The sequence below is a fragment of the Archocentrus centrarchus genome, chromosome 14, assembly GCF_007364275.1.
Source record: "Archocentrus centrarchus isolate MPI-CPG fArcCen1 chromosome 14, fArcCen1, whole genome shotgun sequence".
In the NCBI taxonomy this organism is placed as follows: Eukaryota; Metazoa; Chordata; class Actinopteri; order Cichliformes; family Cichlidae; genus Archocentrus; species Archocentrus centrarchus.
In genome coordinates this window covers 26,673,271-26,689,019 of record NC_044359.1, presented here as the reverse complement: position 1 = coordinate 26,689,019, position 15,749 = coordinate 26,673,271, and the positions used below count along the sequence as shown (strand labels likewise).

General features: G+C 41.8%; 1 protein-coding gene across 1 annotated transcript in view; it reads right to left on the bottom strand.

Annotated features, from left to right (window-relative positions):
• Positions 1–281: 281 nt before the first annotated feature.
• The window catches only part of atp2a3 (ATPase sarcoplasmic/endoplasmic reticulum Ca2+ transporting 3), a 44,703-nt gene continuing 29,235 nt past the window's right edge, over positions 282–15,749 (bottom strand). Inside the window, exons 9-21 of the mRNA XM_030745781.1 lie at positions 11,719–11,807; positions 10,677–10,779; positions 9,722–9,853; positions 6,788–6,904; positions 6,444–6,662; positions 5,657–5,992; positions 4,420–4,640; positions 4,116–4,318; positions 3,259–3,344; positions 2,778–2,911; positions 1,627–1,744; positions 1,060–1,177; positions 282–763 (exon numbers count right to left, since the gene is read on the bottom strand). Of these exons, the coding sequence (XP_030601641.1) occupies positions 720–763; positions 1,060–1,177; positions 1,627–1,744; positions 2,778–2,911; positions 3,259–3,344; positions 4,116–4,318; positions 4,420–4,640; positions 5,657–5,992; positions 6,444–6,662; positions 6,788–6,904; positions 9,722–9,853; positions 10,677–10,779; positions 11,719–11,807 (1,920 nt within the window). The 3' untranslated portion in view covers positions 282–719. The remainder of the gene's footprint in view (positions 764–1,059; positions 1,178–1,626; positions 1,745–2,777; positions 2,912–3,258; positions 3,345–4,115; positions 4,319–4,419; positions 4,641–5,656; positions 5,993–6,443; positions 6,663–6,787; positions 6,905–9,721; positions 9,854–10,676; positions 10,780–11,718; positions 11,808–15,749) is intronic.

Below are 15,749 nucleotides of genomic sequence, written 5' to 3'. Positions count from 1 at the left end.
GTAGTGTGGTTGGCAGAAGCCTGGGCAGCACCTCCTGATAATGCTTTCGCGGGCACACACAGGTACCATGGCTCTCTCTCACACACACACGCACAGCGCCTCGAGGGCCGGCTGTTTTTCCACCTTCCACCTCCTTTTCTGGTGCTTTTCTTTTTGCCAGTGTGTCCATCGGTTTCTTCACCGCAGCAGGCTTCACCTCTCAATCTCTCTTTCGGTCTCTGTGTTCATTTAAAACCCCACTCCCACCCCTCCCTACCCAATATTATCAATGTCTACTCCCCTGTCCTCCCTCTCTTTCCCTCCCCAAAGTCCACCACTATGTTTGTACTGTACAGACAAGAAAAAAAATGAGCAGAAATCTTTAAAAAGCAGAGCCCTGGGCAGTTTTATCTTTTTTTTCTGCAGTTGTTTCTTGCTCTTGCAACTATAAAGACAGGTCTGCATCTGCCTGTGTTCTCCCACACACACACATACACACACACACACACACACACACAGTGCTGATCTACTCATACAATCATACAAAGCCATGCTCACAGGAGCACAAGCGCTCTCTTTCTTACACACTCATTCTCATGCAAGCCCTGCTCATTTCTAGTGGTGGTTTGTTGGACATGCAGAAGTGGGGAATGAGGGCAGGGGAGAGAAAAGTTTCCTAGCTCAAAATGGGAAGAGGGTAGCCGTGTGTCTAACTGTGTGAGTGTGTTGAGGGAGAGGTCTTAGTTCAGCTGCCATCTCCTCCGATACTTCTTCTCCTCATCACCTGCCAAAGACACCCCCCCAAAAAACAAGACAAAGAAAGACCCATTTAGAATACATAATAACCAGTCTGACAGCAGTCAGGTTCTAATGGAGTCAGAGGAAAGCAGCTCAAAGAAGGTGAAGTACCTTTCCACAGAAGGCGAGATTGAAAGAATTTAGGCTGATTTAGAAAAGCAGGAGAGAAAAAAAGAAGCAGAAAAAACATCAGTAGATAGATACATCAGATCAAGATCACAAATATATTTATTGATTTTGAAAAATTTAGATTAAAAATCGTACCAGTAGTATTTAACATACCTTCTAGATGGTTCCTGGATATATATTTCAAAGCCTCATCCAGTAGGATGACTGGGAAGGAAATCTTCAGGACCACAATCCACTGGGACCAGCGCAAAGGGGTCACCTGGAAGATGAGCTGAAGGACAAAGGAAATTAAAATGAGACAAAAAAAAAAAAAAATTGAAATTCTTCCAATAATAGATGACAAAGCTGCAACAGAAGCGTTTTGTAATATGATCTTGAACGCTTAATATTTTGCAACTCAGAAAAAGCAAATGACAAAAATGTGATCAGTTTGATTTATAGAGTTAATGTACCATAGAAACCTTTCGTTTGTAACATTCTGTAGCATGATGCTAGCTGTGCATTGACCACATGGCTGCCACGTTTTTTTGCATCACATTGAACTTACAGGGCCATCATATTTTTTGCATTACAAAGTTGTGTCATCACTGGCAAAAAAAAAAAAAACCTGACTCAAAAAACCCAACACTGCTCGTGTATTATTAGCATGCATTTGTCCCACCATCCCACTGAGAAGGGCAGAATCTACAATCAACTCAAACAACTGTCCTGTGTACTCACTGGCAGTGGCTCAACGTAGAGGATTAAGAAGTGGAGGGAGAGCGAGAGGATGATCGCTCCCAACAGCCAAATATTGACCCAGGGAGGCATCCTGAGCAGGGACTGGTTCTCAGACAAACTGATAAGGAGAAAACACGTTGGCAATTCAGGTCAACATGATCATGCTGTAAAAAAAAAAACCCAAATAAGAATATTCCAACATACTGAGATATTGTTCTGCAAGAAAATTACAAATATTGCACAATTCAAGAAATCTGCCAGGATTCAGCTGGACCATCATTGGAATCAATCTAAGGTAATGCATCAGAGGCCCCTTTTTCAACCTCCTCTTTTCTCAGTTTGATCCCTTAAGTGAGACATATGCAGTTCTTTCAAAAGGGTCATTCCATATGAACTCAACCAATGCATCCCCAGGTTACGATCTCAGATTTAAGTGAAAATTATTTTTAAAGTACCTCTATGTGTATAATGAACACATACAAAATTATAGGCCACAGCTCCAAAGGGTTTCTGAGATATGGCCCCCCAAACATTGGGTGCCGTGCCCTATATTTGGCAAGAGAGAAGATACAACATTCAGGGTGCCAGATTCTGAAAGTCTGGGCCAAAATTACCCAGGACACCAATTTTCAGGCTAAGCATATTATTCATGTGGGAGATATTGCCTGTTGAAATGTTAGAAAATTGAAAATTATGATTCACAAGGTCAAGGTCACTCAAATCTGAGGATTTTGGCTTTTTGGTTGAGTTCATATGAAATGACCCAAAAGAGTTACGGACACACTTGCTCCATGAGTAAACATCAAACTTCATAGCTCTGTTCTGTTTTATTCTGTGGGGATAAAATGCACAAAAAAAACATTATTTCACTTCTTAAGATGTGTGTTTAAGCACATTTACCAAGAGCAGTATATGAAAACATGGCCTTTACAAAAAATAAATAAATAAATGAGTCCTTCAACAGTGAACAGAGATGATGTTTGCGATGGCCGTGGCATTTCTGGCATGTTATCCCTCTGACGGCCGGAGAATGCTTCCTCAGGGGGAGCACTGTCTTGTTGAATGAGAGCATCTCCTCTTTGGAGTAAACATCTGACAGCTGTGGCATTTAAGGATTGTTTACCCTGACATCACCTCCAAAGTTGACTGACCTGTTGAGCGCGTTGAACATTTCGATGGTCACCAGCACAGACAGCGCCATGGTTGTGGGGTAGCGAGATTCAAACACCTCACAGTCCATTTCCTTGAACATGGGGTTGTCCTCAGTACACTGCATGAAATGTCGCTGTAAAGAAAGAGACAGACAGACGTTAGCATGTGCTCCTGCATGTGTGGTGACGGGATGTCACCAGGACCTGGTCTGATGGGACTCGGATCAGATGGGCGAACAGCTGCCGAACCTTGGCTTCATTTCGGCTCTGCACGCAATCAATCCACATGAGTCCTTATTCCCTTTCTACCCCCGTCCACTGCTGGCAGCGTCAAACCTCATCATGGCCAACAGCAGGGAATGAAAAGGATGCAGAGGTGGGGGTAAACAGTATTACAGAAAATAAACTCATATTCTCCTGGGACGGGACCTTCGTCAGACAAAAGGCGGCACACTGAGCAGCACAAGATTTTACAACTCACCAGCTGATAGAAAGACACCTGTGGGCCCTCTTCATCAAACAGGTACCACCATGTGGCTGCACTCACTGTTCCCAGACCCACATATCCTACAAGAAAAGACAGGCATACATTTAGATTTATATGCACAAACATGAAAACTCAGTAACTACAGATATTGATAGATTCAGTCACATATTCATTATCATACAACTCGTGCAACTCAGTGGTTAAAAATAAAATTAAATAACCTTGAATGTTTTAAAGGGGGAAAGAAAATCAGAAGTGAAACTAAACTGACTGAGAATGATTTATTCAGGAAAATCAAAATGTTTGCTAAGCTTTGTGTCGCTAAAATTTAACTCGAGCCCTTTATTTTTATCAATTAACTAAAAAAAAAAAAAAAAAAAAAAAAAAAAGTAAGATGCTAGGCGTGGACCTTTTCAATCTATTGACAGTCGCAGTGTGGCTGTTTAAGGAATAGTGCTAATGTGTTTGCTTTGATTAGAAAATGCATCAGGATATTACGCTTCCAGAAAAAAAGGACACAGGTGTGTGTGAGTCTCTTTCGACAGTCCTGTTTGGCAGACTAATTAGGCTCATTAAATCCTGTATTTACACAGTTTTACCTCTAGGCTGTTAGCAAAAGTAATCTGGCACGTACCATATGCAGCGTCTGGCATTGATGTTAAATGCATAATCCTCCATTCATACCACACTTCATATCCAGAATGAGGGCACTACTGAGCTCTTACTCGTGCAGTGAAACAGCTGGAATTACATCCAATATATATCCAATTCTGGATTGCAGGGGGGCTGGAGCCTATCCCCACACAGTGATTAACAGTATAATAATTTATCAATGTCTCTGTGAATAATACCTCCAATAGCCAGGTATCTAAAGAAGAGCCAGCCAGAGATGAGTGGCTCCTTAGGGTTGCGGGGTGGTTTATCCATGATGTCCAAATCAGGAGGGTTGAAGCCCAGGGCGGTGGCAGGCAAGCCATCAGTCACCAGATTAACCCACAGCAGCTGGACTGGAATCAAAGCCTCAGGGAGACCCAGGATAGCTGTCAGGAAGATGCTATGGACAGACACGGAGAAGAGACATGCAAACATCAGCTGCACATGAAGATAGACACACACACCCCCAGCAGGCGTGTCTCGCCAGGTTTTTGTTCTCACCATACAACTTCTCCCACGTTTGAGGAGATGAGGTATCTGATGAACTGCTTCATATTGTTGTAGATGGCTCGGCCCTCCTCCACAGCAGCCACGATGGTGGAGAAGTTGTCATCCGACAGCACCATCTCAGACGCTGACTTTGCCACTGCTGTACCGGAACCCATGGCAATGCCGATCTCTGCTTTCTTCAAGGCTGGGGCATCGTTCACGCCATCACCCGTCTGGAACAAGGAGGAAATATTTACATTATTAATGTACCAGAAAACACGAGTCCCGAAAGTAAAATTTGAATCTTCCAAGCCCAACCAGTGAAAACCTAACTCAGGAAAACGGCTGCAAAATCAAGTGTAAACAGGGATGCATTTGCTAGACAAGAAGTTTGAAAGAACAGAGGGATGCCAAAGGAAACCTTCTGAAAGAATAAAAGCGCAAACAACAGTACCGAGTTATTAAAAAGTGTGAGACCTGCTCTTCATCAAAGGGGGCCTACTGTGCTCATTTCTAGCTGCATATTTTTATATCTTGGATTCTGCTAGTGTAGCTAGTCAGAGATGATCAGATTAAAGATCTCTGCTCTCATTTACATCCTCATAATTTGAAACTTTGGCCATATTTAATATGAGTGTCCAATACTGTAACAGTATATGTATGCCAGAAAAATACTGAGCCCACACTCATTTTCCAAGAAAGCTCATTCGTTCAACAGTCACGAGTTTAAGTAACAATGATTCAGAATTAACTTCAAACTCTCTATGCAAAGTCTCATTATCTTTTCACACCCTGGCAGGATTAAGCTAAAGCTGGGCAGGAGAGATATTTATCTGTCATGGCAGGGCCTGAAAGCAGCTTCAGACTGCTGCGAATGGTGGAGTGAGCCTGACAGGCAAATGGGGATATTGTTGTTTCCCTCCCTCCACCCCATCTTTCCCACGGATCAACTTCTCTTCTGAGACGTGTGTCAGATAGGAAGCAGCCGAGCAGCCCGTAGATGACAGCTTTTGATAGCGGCGTCAGAGAGAGCAGCCTCACAGAGACCTGGAACACGTCATGCCTCACTGGCCTCTTCTCATGCATCTTTGACAAGTCATTCACACAGCGAATGGCTACGGGATGGAGAAAATGCAGTTCTGCCTTGCAACTGCCAGAAAAAGATGCAGGAAGAAGTGTAGGGCTAGAAGAAGCAGTAGAGGTGTATACTGGCATGAGATGAATTACTTGCACCATTAGTTTTCTTTACCATGGCAGTAATCTCGTCGAATGACTGCAGGTATCCGACGATCTTGGACTTGTGAGCTGGCTCAACGCGGGCAAAGCACCGCGCCCGTTTGACGGCTTCTCTCTGCGCCTCCTGCGTTAGATCATCAAACTCGCGGCCTGTGTAGGCCTTTCCCATCACGTCCTCATCCTCTCCAAAGATGCCGATTCGTCTGCAGATGGCCACGGCTGTGCCCTTGTTGTCTCCTGTAATCATGATGACACGGATACCTGCCTCGTTGCACAGTTTCACCGAACCGATCACTTCTTTCCTGGGTGGGTCGAGCATCCCCACACAGCCAACAAATGTGAGCCCCAACTAAATGAAAAACAAAAAGTGTTAAGGGTGATTAGGATACGCAGGGCAATATCTGAAAATAGAATTTCACTCCAGTTCTACTGAAACTGAACCACATTCTGCTTTTACTGCTGCCAAAAAACATCAAGCAGCTCACTTCCTAAACAACAAAGAAACTATTCAAAGGAAGAAGAACATAGTGTGAAAAATTACTAGGCCAATTTCTGCTGGGCAAATGATGTTCTTAATCTTGGACAAAGCCAAACTAGTACTATTCCTTGCTTCCTGTCCACCTCCCTTACCTTCTCATCAAACTGAACAAAGCCTAATTCAAAAGATGTCAAACTAATCTTTTGAAAAGCTGAATTTAAAGCTCTTTTCACTACAAGAAAAAGAATGAAATATGAGCCTATTTTGAACAATATGGTTTCCTAAACTAAGATCCTTTGTGTAGATAACTCCAATACTGTACCTCATACTCGGCAAACTTGCTGGAATTCTCCAAGTCCATGTCTTCTTTGTGTGGCGGAGTATCATGTGTAGCCAGCGCCAGGCAGCGCAGGGTGTCCTTGCCTGTCCCCCAGTCTCTGATTTTAGACATAAGCTGATCGCGCAAGGCTGGTGTCAGCGTCACCTTTTTTGTTCCCACCCGTATGTACTGACACCGCTCAATCACGCTCTCTGGAGCACCCTGAGGGGGCACATTGCAGATGACAAAAGAAGAAGAACATTAAATGCCGATGGAAATTATGTTCAAACAAAAGTAATGCAAAGTATGTCTTTGTGTTTGTCTAAGTTTGGATTATTCAGTCACACCTTGATGAACATCTTGCTCTGGGAACCTGGCTTGACTGGGGTGCAGTAGACAGACATTGACTTGCGGTCACGAGAGAACTCCAGGGTGAACTCCTTCTTCATCAACTGCCTGATAACCTGACGGATGAAAAAGAGGGAGCAAAAGTTGAAACGACAGAGGAAAATTCAGGAAAAGAAGAGGAGGGGGGTAAAGGAGAATAAAGTGGCAAAGAGCCAAAGGGACTGAGCTAACTAGCCATGCTCATGAGCGTCTGTCAGACTGGCAGCTGGTGGCTACTGACAGCTGAAGGCTGACACTTCAGAACGAACACTCAACCACCTTGCCTGAATGTTCTGCTGTTCTGCTGCCTCTGACAGCTGTACGCACCAGCACAGTGAACCTGTATGAGAATGACTAGCAATAACAGCTGGCATTATATGGAAAAATATCAAAGACACACCAAAATAGTGCAGAACTGCTTGAAGTGCATGAAAGTCCACCTAAAAGCAGCCCTATTCTTTGCATACTGCATTTCATGTCAACTCTTGTTCTGCCAGCAGGTGTCCTTCTAGTTCAGAGCCTGTACTGAACCAGGAAAGGCTGAAAGGTTAACACCGATAATACTCTCTGTTCAGCCAGATGGCTGTGGTGCGCACACACACCCTGGCAGAGGACTTCAAACAGCTGATGGATGTTGAAATCTGTCAGTGTGACAAACCTCTTCGTTCTATCAAACAGAGAGAGTAATGCGAGTTTGGCATGGCATGTGGGGGAAATTATTCTCTCCCTCTTTCTTCTGCTTTCTAGCTCTGTAGGACGGGCAGAGGTATGAAAAGTTTAAGGTCATCTCATCTGAAATTTTCTGCAGATTCCTTTTATTGTTAAGTAAAGTTGTGCATTTAGCCATCTATTTACTAATAAGGTATAGTGGATCATTTTAGAGTTAGAGTTAAAGTAAAAAAAAAAAAAAAAATGAAATGAGGCACCCCAAGAGCAACTGGACTTCTTACATTTTTTTGAAGATGTTTCAATTCAAGAGGCTTTCTCAGTTCTAAAACTCAGTCTTTTCTCAGTTCTCATGCCCCACCCTATCACGTGATCTATAGAGGTCACCTGAAGTAAGGTGTGAGCGGGGGTTGAGGCACCCAGGAAGGGATCTAAAGACTACATTGTAGGTTGCTGACAGCTGGTGTCGTAAGCCACCACCTTTGTTCAGTGATGGTTGTTCACAGTGGGCATAGATGGCCTCTTTTACTCCTCTTTCACACCATCTGTCTTCCCGGTCCAAAATGTGAACATTGGCATCCTCAAAAGAGTGACCTTTAACCTTTAGGTGCAGATGTGCAGCTGAGTCTCGTCCTGTCGAGGTGGCTCTTCTATGTTGTCTTATGCGTTTGTGGAGTGGCTGTTTGGTTTCCTCAGTGCAGAGGTCCAAGCACTACTCACTGCCCTGCACAGCATATACTGTGTTGCTTAGCTAGTGTTTGGGAGTTTTTGCCTAAGGGTGTGACTGGGTCTGAAGTACATGGGGTTTCCCTGTCAAACCTGCTACATAAGGGAAGACAGTGTTGTTCTGTTTGTCACTGTCTTTCTCACCTAAGCTCATGTGATGATGCCCATGATCAATAGTGGGTCAAAGACCATCTCCAGAGGAGACAGCCCCTACTAGCGTTTAAGCACCCAGGACTCTCCACCTTTTGGCTTTAGAACTGAAGCAGCCTCTTGAATGAGGTGAAACACCTTCAAAAAAAAAAAAAAAATTAAAGACATCCAGTTGCCTTTTTTCCGTGACCTGGATGACTGAGAATGTATACAGACCAAATAAGACATCTATCACTTCTGACTTCTGTTTGCTGTTGTTAAGTTTAGGTTAGCTTTGTGCAAAGCTGTTAAATATTCCCGTGTGGGAATTTTTAAAACTCATAAGCAAACAATCACACCCTGAAATCAAACATTTGTCAATCAACTGTTTTTTTTTTTTTTGTGTGTCCTTGTATAAGACACTTAATTCTTACCCGCTGACTCACTGTTCATCATATATGATGTGGCATTAATTTATAAGCAGTCTCCTTATAGGCAGTGAACAGCACAGCATAAGGACTATTGTAATTACAAATGGCATTTTCATGCTTAGAGGTTTAAAGCCTGCGGCAGATATTGCAGCTGTGGGAGCAATTTATATCTGCAAAACTTAAAAATCTTTGATTGGACATTTAAATAGCACTCCACTGATTTAACTCAGCTTTTATAAAACACTGCCAGACTCACAACGGGCAGTCCAAAATGAAAGAAAGAAAGGAAAACACAATATTCTTGAAAAATTGTGCTGGCAATACTACTTAAAGGGTAATATTTGTTTCCCCTCATTACTATACAACTAAAATCTAATCAGATGACTCATTTCATAAGGAGTGTTTGCGCTCTACGTATTAAGTTTTGGATGCTACATATCTGGGGTCAGTTTAAAACTTATTAGCTTAAAGGAGTTCTGGGAAACTCATGTCCCTTGTTAATATGGAAATTCATGCAGAAATGGGCTCCAAAATCTAATTAGATCATCTACTCCATATGGAGCACTAGAAGCTGTAAGAAGCCTATAAAGTTTGTTAAGAACATGCCAGCACGATACAATGTGTCTAATGGTGTCACAGTGGCAGAGTCACGATTCGGCTATTTAGGCCTAGAATGTTAGTAGGGGCTAAACCTCAAACAGCTAGCCTCAAGCAGAAATGAAGCAAAACCTACTGAGGTCTGGCTACCTCACCTCTTTGTAGTTCCACACCCAGAGATTTTCACACTCATGTTACCACCTCAACTCGCTCGAGTCAGCAAGACTTGAGGCAATTCACGAGAGTTCACACAGCTAACTATGAAACCACAAGACTTTAATGTATGCAGCAGTGCTCCTCTTTGAATGCACATTAAGATCACGCGCCTCTTCACGTGTAACTTACTGAGTTGCAGGCCCCGGCGCGCTCCACCTTGGTGAGTCCAGACAGGTCAGTTTTGAAAACATTCATCTTCTCCACCAAGGTGGTGAGAGCTGTTTCTGTGGCCTCACCCACCTTCTCATAAACCCCTTTGGCCTGCAAGAGAGCAGAACTTCAACAAAACATGCCGATGAACTCGTTCTTGGACTTGGAAAGTATTTTAAGCATTTGAGGAGTATTTCAGATCCAGTATACCCACGTTTTTCACAACCATTATATGTTAAATATTTCTGACTATTTTAAAGGAGAAACTGCTTTGGACTCATGAGAGTCTCCACAGGGTTGGAATTGCACAAGAATGACAGGACAAACATGCCAAGAGGATATCTGCAAGTCATTCACCACTACCCCCCCCCAAAAAAAACAAACTGAGTCATGCATGCATAGTGGTTTGCCCTGGCCAGCAGTGACCCAGCAGCTGAGATGAAGCAGTAATGGCATATCACACATCATTTGTTTGTGCGACTGCCCATAGAGGGGAATAAAACACCTTGCTCCCCTCCAGCAACCGGCTCCTCTGCACCTCTCTCTCTCCTAGTTTAGCTCACTCAGATTCTTTATTCAAAAATGCACAAAATTAGTGGCAAAATGGCCATTTATGAGCACAGAAGCAGTGTGTCTGTGGTGGAGTTTACAAGTGCTGTATCCCTGGCCTCTCTCCTCAGCATGGTTACCATGATACCATGGTGATGACAAATAGGTGAGAAAAGCAATCCAAAGCAGAGAAAAAGATCATACAGAGTAAAATTAGCTCAGCTGAAGAAAAGAAGGCCGTGCGTACGTTTGTATTTAAGCGCCACCATTTATGGATTCGTGAAAAAATACCTTTGCCGTAAATTTATGTAGGAAGTTAAACAATGCTGGACGCGTTACAGATCTGTTTGGAATAGAAACTTAAAAATGTTTGTGTGGTAATGACCTCATTATAGTCCAGTGAAGAATCATTGCACATAGAGCACACAGTGGCCAACTCCAAAAGTCCATCATAGTCTCCACATTGGACGGGCTTGTTTTCTTTAAGTCTGAAAGAAACACACACACAAAACATCACTCACCATCACATCACAGCTCCCTTCACTGCACACACAGCAATCTCATGAATACCTATGAATGAGGTTCACATTCGGTCGTTTCGCATTCCACAGCTGACTGGAGGAATAGTGGTTGTGCAATAGTAAATAGTGTATTTGGGTTTGTGTATGCTTGTGTGTGCTTATGACAAGCGGCGCTGATTGCATGACAACCATGGATCTCTTCCCAGCAGAGACTGCAACCGTTGCTAGCGAAGCTCCCACACAGTAACCCACACTCTGCTGTTATGAAATCAACGGGTTCATCCAGAGTCAGAACGATGTACTCACCGAGCAGTAAAAACAAACAACTTACATATACAATGAGCTGCAAAACCCTTCTCCTGTCTAATGAATACCTGTACTGAGAGGCCACCAACGTGTCGTCCTCCACAAATTATTGCTCCAAAATAACATAAAAAATAAAAAATTGACAGGCAGAGTTAAAAATAGCTGCACAAAAGTGTTTGTCCAAGTTCACACCTGCAATCAACAAGGTGCTTAATGGGAGTAAAGTACAGCTGAGACTGGAGTACATTTGTTGTGCAAGCATGGATGCAAAATTAATATATAATTATAATGCAAGCAACTGGTATTCCTCACCGTTTTTGTGTTCTGGCACTAACTGCCACATCAACACACAAAGCAAAGCTATAGAAACTATTCTTGGGAACTATTAGAACAGACGTAACAGACGACAACAGTTTATTGCATTTATGTTTGATCTGGTTTAAAAGAAAGGAAAAAGCCAGGAACGGAGTTAAAGAATGGTCAATTTCATGCAGAATGTGCTGGTAAAATCTAGAAGGCTTAATGACAAACATTTTTCATGTAACGAGTTATGAAAGTGGACAGGCAAATCAAGTAATAAATCTAAACTGTGCTACTCACATTTGTCCCTCCGGGGCATATGTAGAACCAGTTATAGAGAACTCATGCAGGGTGCAGCTGGAGTCGTCCACCTTGTCTGCAATGAACATCTGGAGAAGGGAAAAGGAACAAACAGAGGCGGGACAGTTAGCTGCTTACTGAGAACTGTGGCTGGTGCTTGTGCTTCCCACTGCTGTTAATAGATAAGGATGACCCGGTTTTGGAGCTGAAAAATATTATTAATTATTTTCAGTAGTTAATTAGATGACTGAAATCCACTCATTGATGTGGTCTTGTAGAGCAAAATGCAGTTTTGAGCTGATAGAAGAAGATAATTGGAAAATGGCTGATAATCGTAACAAAAATCAATCAATCACATACTGATATGAAAGTAATAATACATATGAGAACACTGCAAGTAATCATGTGATTGCTTTCCTCATGGTGGCGCTTTTTAAGTGAACAAAGTTGATAACAGGGTAAACTCAGAGTTAATTAAAAGAATTGACAAGTGAATAATAACACACAAACACACTGATGCCACAGTGCAGTCACACCACTGCAAGTGTGGGTGTATGGGCACAGATAAAAGTACTGTATGAATGTGTGTGTGGGTGTGTGTGTGTGTGTGTGTGTGTGTGTGATTGGGTGAATGAGACTCGTATTAAGGAACCAAAGGAGTAGGAAGGCGCTGTATGAGTACCAGCACATTTAGCATTTAATCTCTGGCAACATATTGTGATTGTATCATATCAAAGGTATGATACATAATTCCCATCACGGTTCTTCATATATGTAAATATACTCAGTGGCCACTTTATTAGAACTAACCCACATCAATCCAATGATTGTGTCATGAACTCTACTTCCATGATGACTATAACAGAGATTTTTTCTCCCCAGCAGAGTTGCTAAATCTATATACATCTCTATCTATGATTCAATATTGTGGTCATAGCTAAAGTTTGTGCCACAACTCAATATAATGTACTCTTAATATTCTGATGTATAAAGAAATGAGGGAAAAAAAGGCTGATAAACTTGATTATTAAAAAAATAACATCTCTATAAGCATTTCAATCAGGTTGAGGTCTGGACTTTGACTGGACCATTGCAGCACGTTGATTCTTTTCTTTTTCAGCTGTTCTGCTGTGCTTGGGATCATTGTCCCATTTCACGACCCAGTTTGGGCTAAGCTTTACCTGCTGGACAGATGGCCTCATATTTAGCTCTATTTATTTTTATTTTATTATCCTTTATTTATCCAGGTAGAAGTCTCACTCAGATTAAAATCTCTTTCACCTGCCCTGTACTCTAGAATATTTTGGTATTCAGAGGCGCTCATGGTCAACTCATTGACTTCAAGATGCTCAGGTCCTGTGGCTGCTAAACAAGCCTAAATCATCACCCCTCCATCACTGTGCTTGACAGTTGGTATGCAGTCTTTGAGTTGATATGCTGCGTTAGGTTCGTCACACATTTCCACTTTGGTCTCATCTGTATAAAGGACATAGTTCCAAAAGTCTGGTGGTTTGTTCCAACTTTGCAAAGCTAAGCTGTGCAGCTATATTCTTTTCCAAAAAAAAATATTTGTTTAGTCTTCTTCTAATTGTTCTGTCATGACCTTTGACATTTAACATGCTAACTGAGCACTGCGTCTGAGATGTAGCTCTTGGGGTTTTTGCAGTTTCTCTGAGCATTGCACAGTCTGACCTTGAAATGAATTTGCTGGGATGTCCACTCATTGTGTCAACACACACCTGAATGCTCCAGACCAGCAAAATGTCAAAATCTCTGCTTTTATAGAGGTGCTCACGCTTGCTGATGATTAGTTAATCAAGTACATTTGATTAGTAGCATCCAGCTACTTTAATAACCCTTATTATACTAAGTTCAGTCCCTATGCTGGCACTTCTTTCTCCAAATTTCTAATATTTCTACACATGCAAGCAACTTGGGAGTTGGAGTGCTCACATTTTTGATGCAAGGCTTCATCAGTTACACTGCAAAACATGCTAAAGTGAACTGATGAAAAACAAAAAAATAAGTCAGTGAAAATAGGAGAAAGAGCTGAATTCCCAGAGCTCTTCGAGGATTTGTTTTGTTGACTGCTTTGTTGGCAAGTCTTATGCCTGAATTTCCCCCAGGAAGTGTGAAGTGTGTGCACTGCTAGGGGGTAGGAGTTTTCTACACCATCGTTCACATTCCAGTGTCTCTCTATGTATCTATGCCCCTTATTTGAATAGCACACATAAATTTACAACAGGCAAACATTGACATTGACCTTAATTCAATTATCAATATTCTGTGACTTTTAAAACTTAACAGTTCAACTATCTGTAAACACATACACTACCATGGAAAACATGCCTAGCTGAACTCAGTTTCTGACTGTAGAATTAACAAAGCAGCTTTTTTTTTTCTTTCCTTCCCTCTTGACTCTTCTGTAAATGTGAGTGTGTACGAGTCACTGACGTAAAAGCACAGATTCATCGAAAAAGGAACTCTAGATCAGCGCAGACTTCAGATGAGAGGCAGCTAAAAGTACAGTTTTATGTTTAAGCTATTATTCCTACATTTACTCTATTGATGGAGACTAGTCTCGGCCATAGACTTTATGTAAAAGGTGGACATAGCTTCTGGTTCTGAAAAGTAAACCAATGCAAGACTCAATTAAACATTATTTTATTCTAATGGCCAGCAGGGGGCAACTCCTCTTTAAAAAAAAAAAAAGTCTAGAAAAGTCTGTGGGAAAAACAATTTTGGACTCTTGTTTGCCTTTGGACTCTGTTACTTTGGACTTTGCTGTCAGCATTAAAAACTTCCTTTTCGTTGGACTTCTCTGCCTCCTGTGTTCTGCATTTTGGTCCCTTAAACTCTACAATCCACACAGTGTACTATGACACCATAATAAAAAGGAAAAAGCAGGATACACTTTACCCTCATCATGTGATTGACCAGTTACTACACCGTGAGGATGGAGTGTCCCTCGCTTTGTCAATCAGATCAACCCCTCAACTCACGTCCAGTTTCAAAACACGTAAGATAGCAACAATCAAAATGCTCAGCTCTAACGACTAGTACAGCATGTCTGGAATACGGAAAATATATGAGGCCACTGTAAACTGTCATAAATCATGATGGCAGCCTCTATATTATACCTTTTGTGAGAACAATCTTGTATGCTTGACATCCATTGCTGACACCTCATTTATATAACTAAGCAGTGAACTATTAAGAAAATGAAACCGAAGCTGTGAATGACAACAATGTGTATTGTATTTTTAAAAATCAGAGGCAAATCTATTAAGCAAATTATATGGCTGATGCTATCTTAGCAACAGTCACCACCTCTGTGGTAGTTCTGTACCCATCTCCAGGAACTCATTTTGCCATGATGACACACATATCTAATCTCGTTTTGATCAGCCTCACTTTTTTTGTATGTTTGTTTGTTTGTTTAGCTTATTTAACAGTGGTCCTACTATAATCTTCAAAAAAAAAAAAAAAAAAGTTTTATAATCCCAACATGGTGCCATTTCGAAAAATTTGCATTTAATCTAACCAAGCTAACTTTGGGAGCTCATAGAGCTCACCAACATTTTAGCCTCCCCATTCACATTTAAAAATCTTCAACTGGTGAAGCATTGGGCGGCTGTTAATCTCAAGTAGTCATGAAAAAGTTTCCATCAAGAATAGGATACGGTAATCAGTATGGGAACAAGAAAATGTGACATTAGGCTGCTGGATTAAGAGCTGCAGACTGCAGGCTACACACCTCCAACTATAGTTTTCTGCAGGGTATCCAGCTCCTTTTGCTGTGCCCAGTTTCACTCTTGGCATGAAAAAGACCGACTATTTGTTTGGACACAATGTAACTAGATCCAACAGTTGTATTACTGATAATCCTGCTGTGCCCTGTTACAACAGCTAAAACCTTTAGCTGGGCTTTACACAATACTGATGTTTAAACAGGATCCTATTTTTTTACCCTGTTATTCCCAGATTTTCCATTTCGTTATGGGAGGTACTGCCCTTTAAACAGCTCTGAC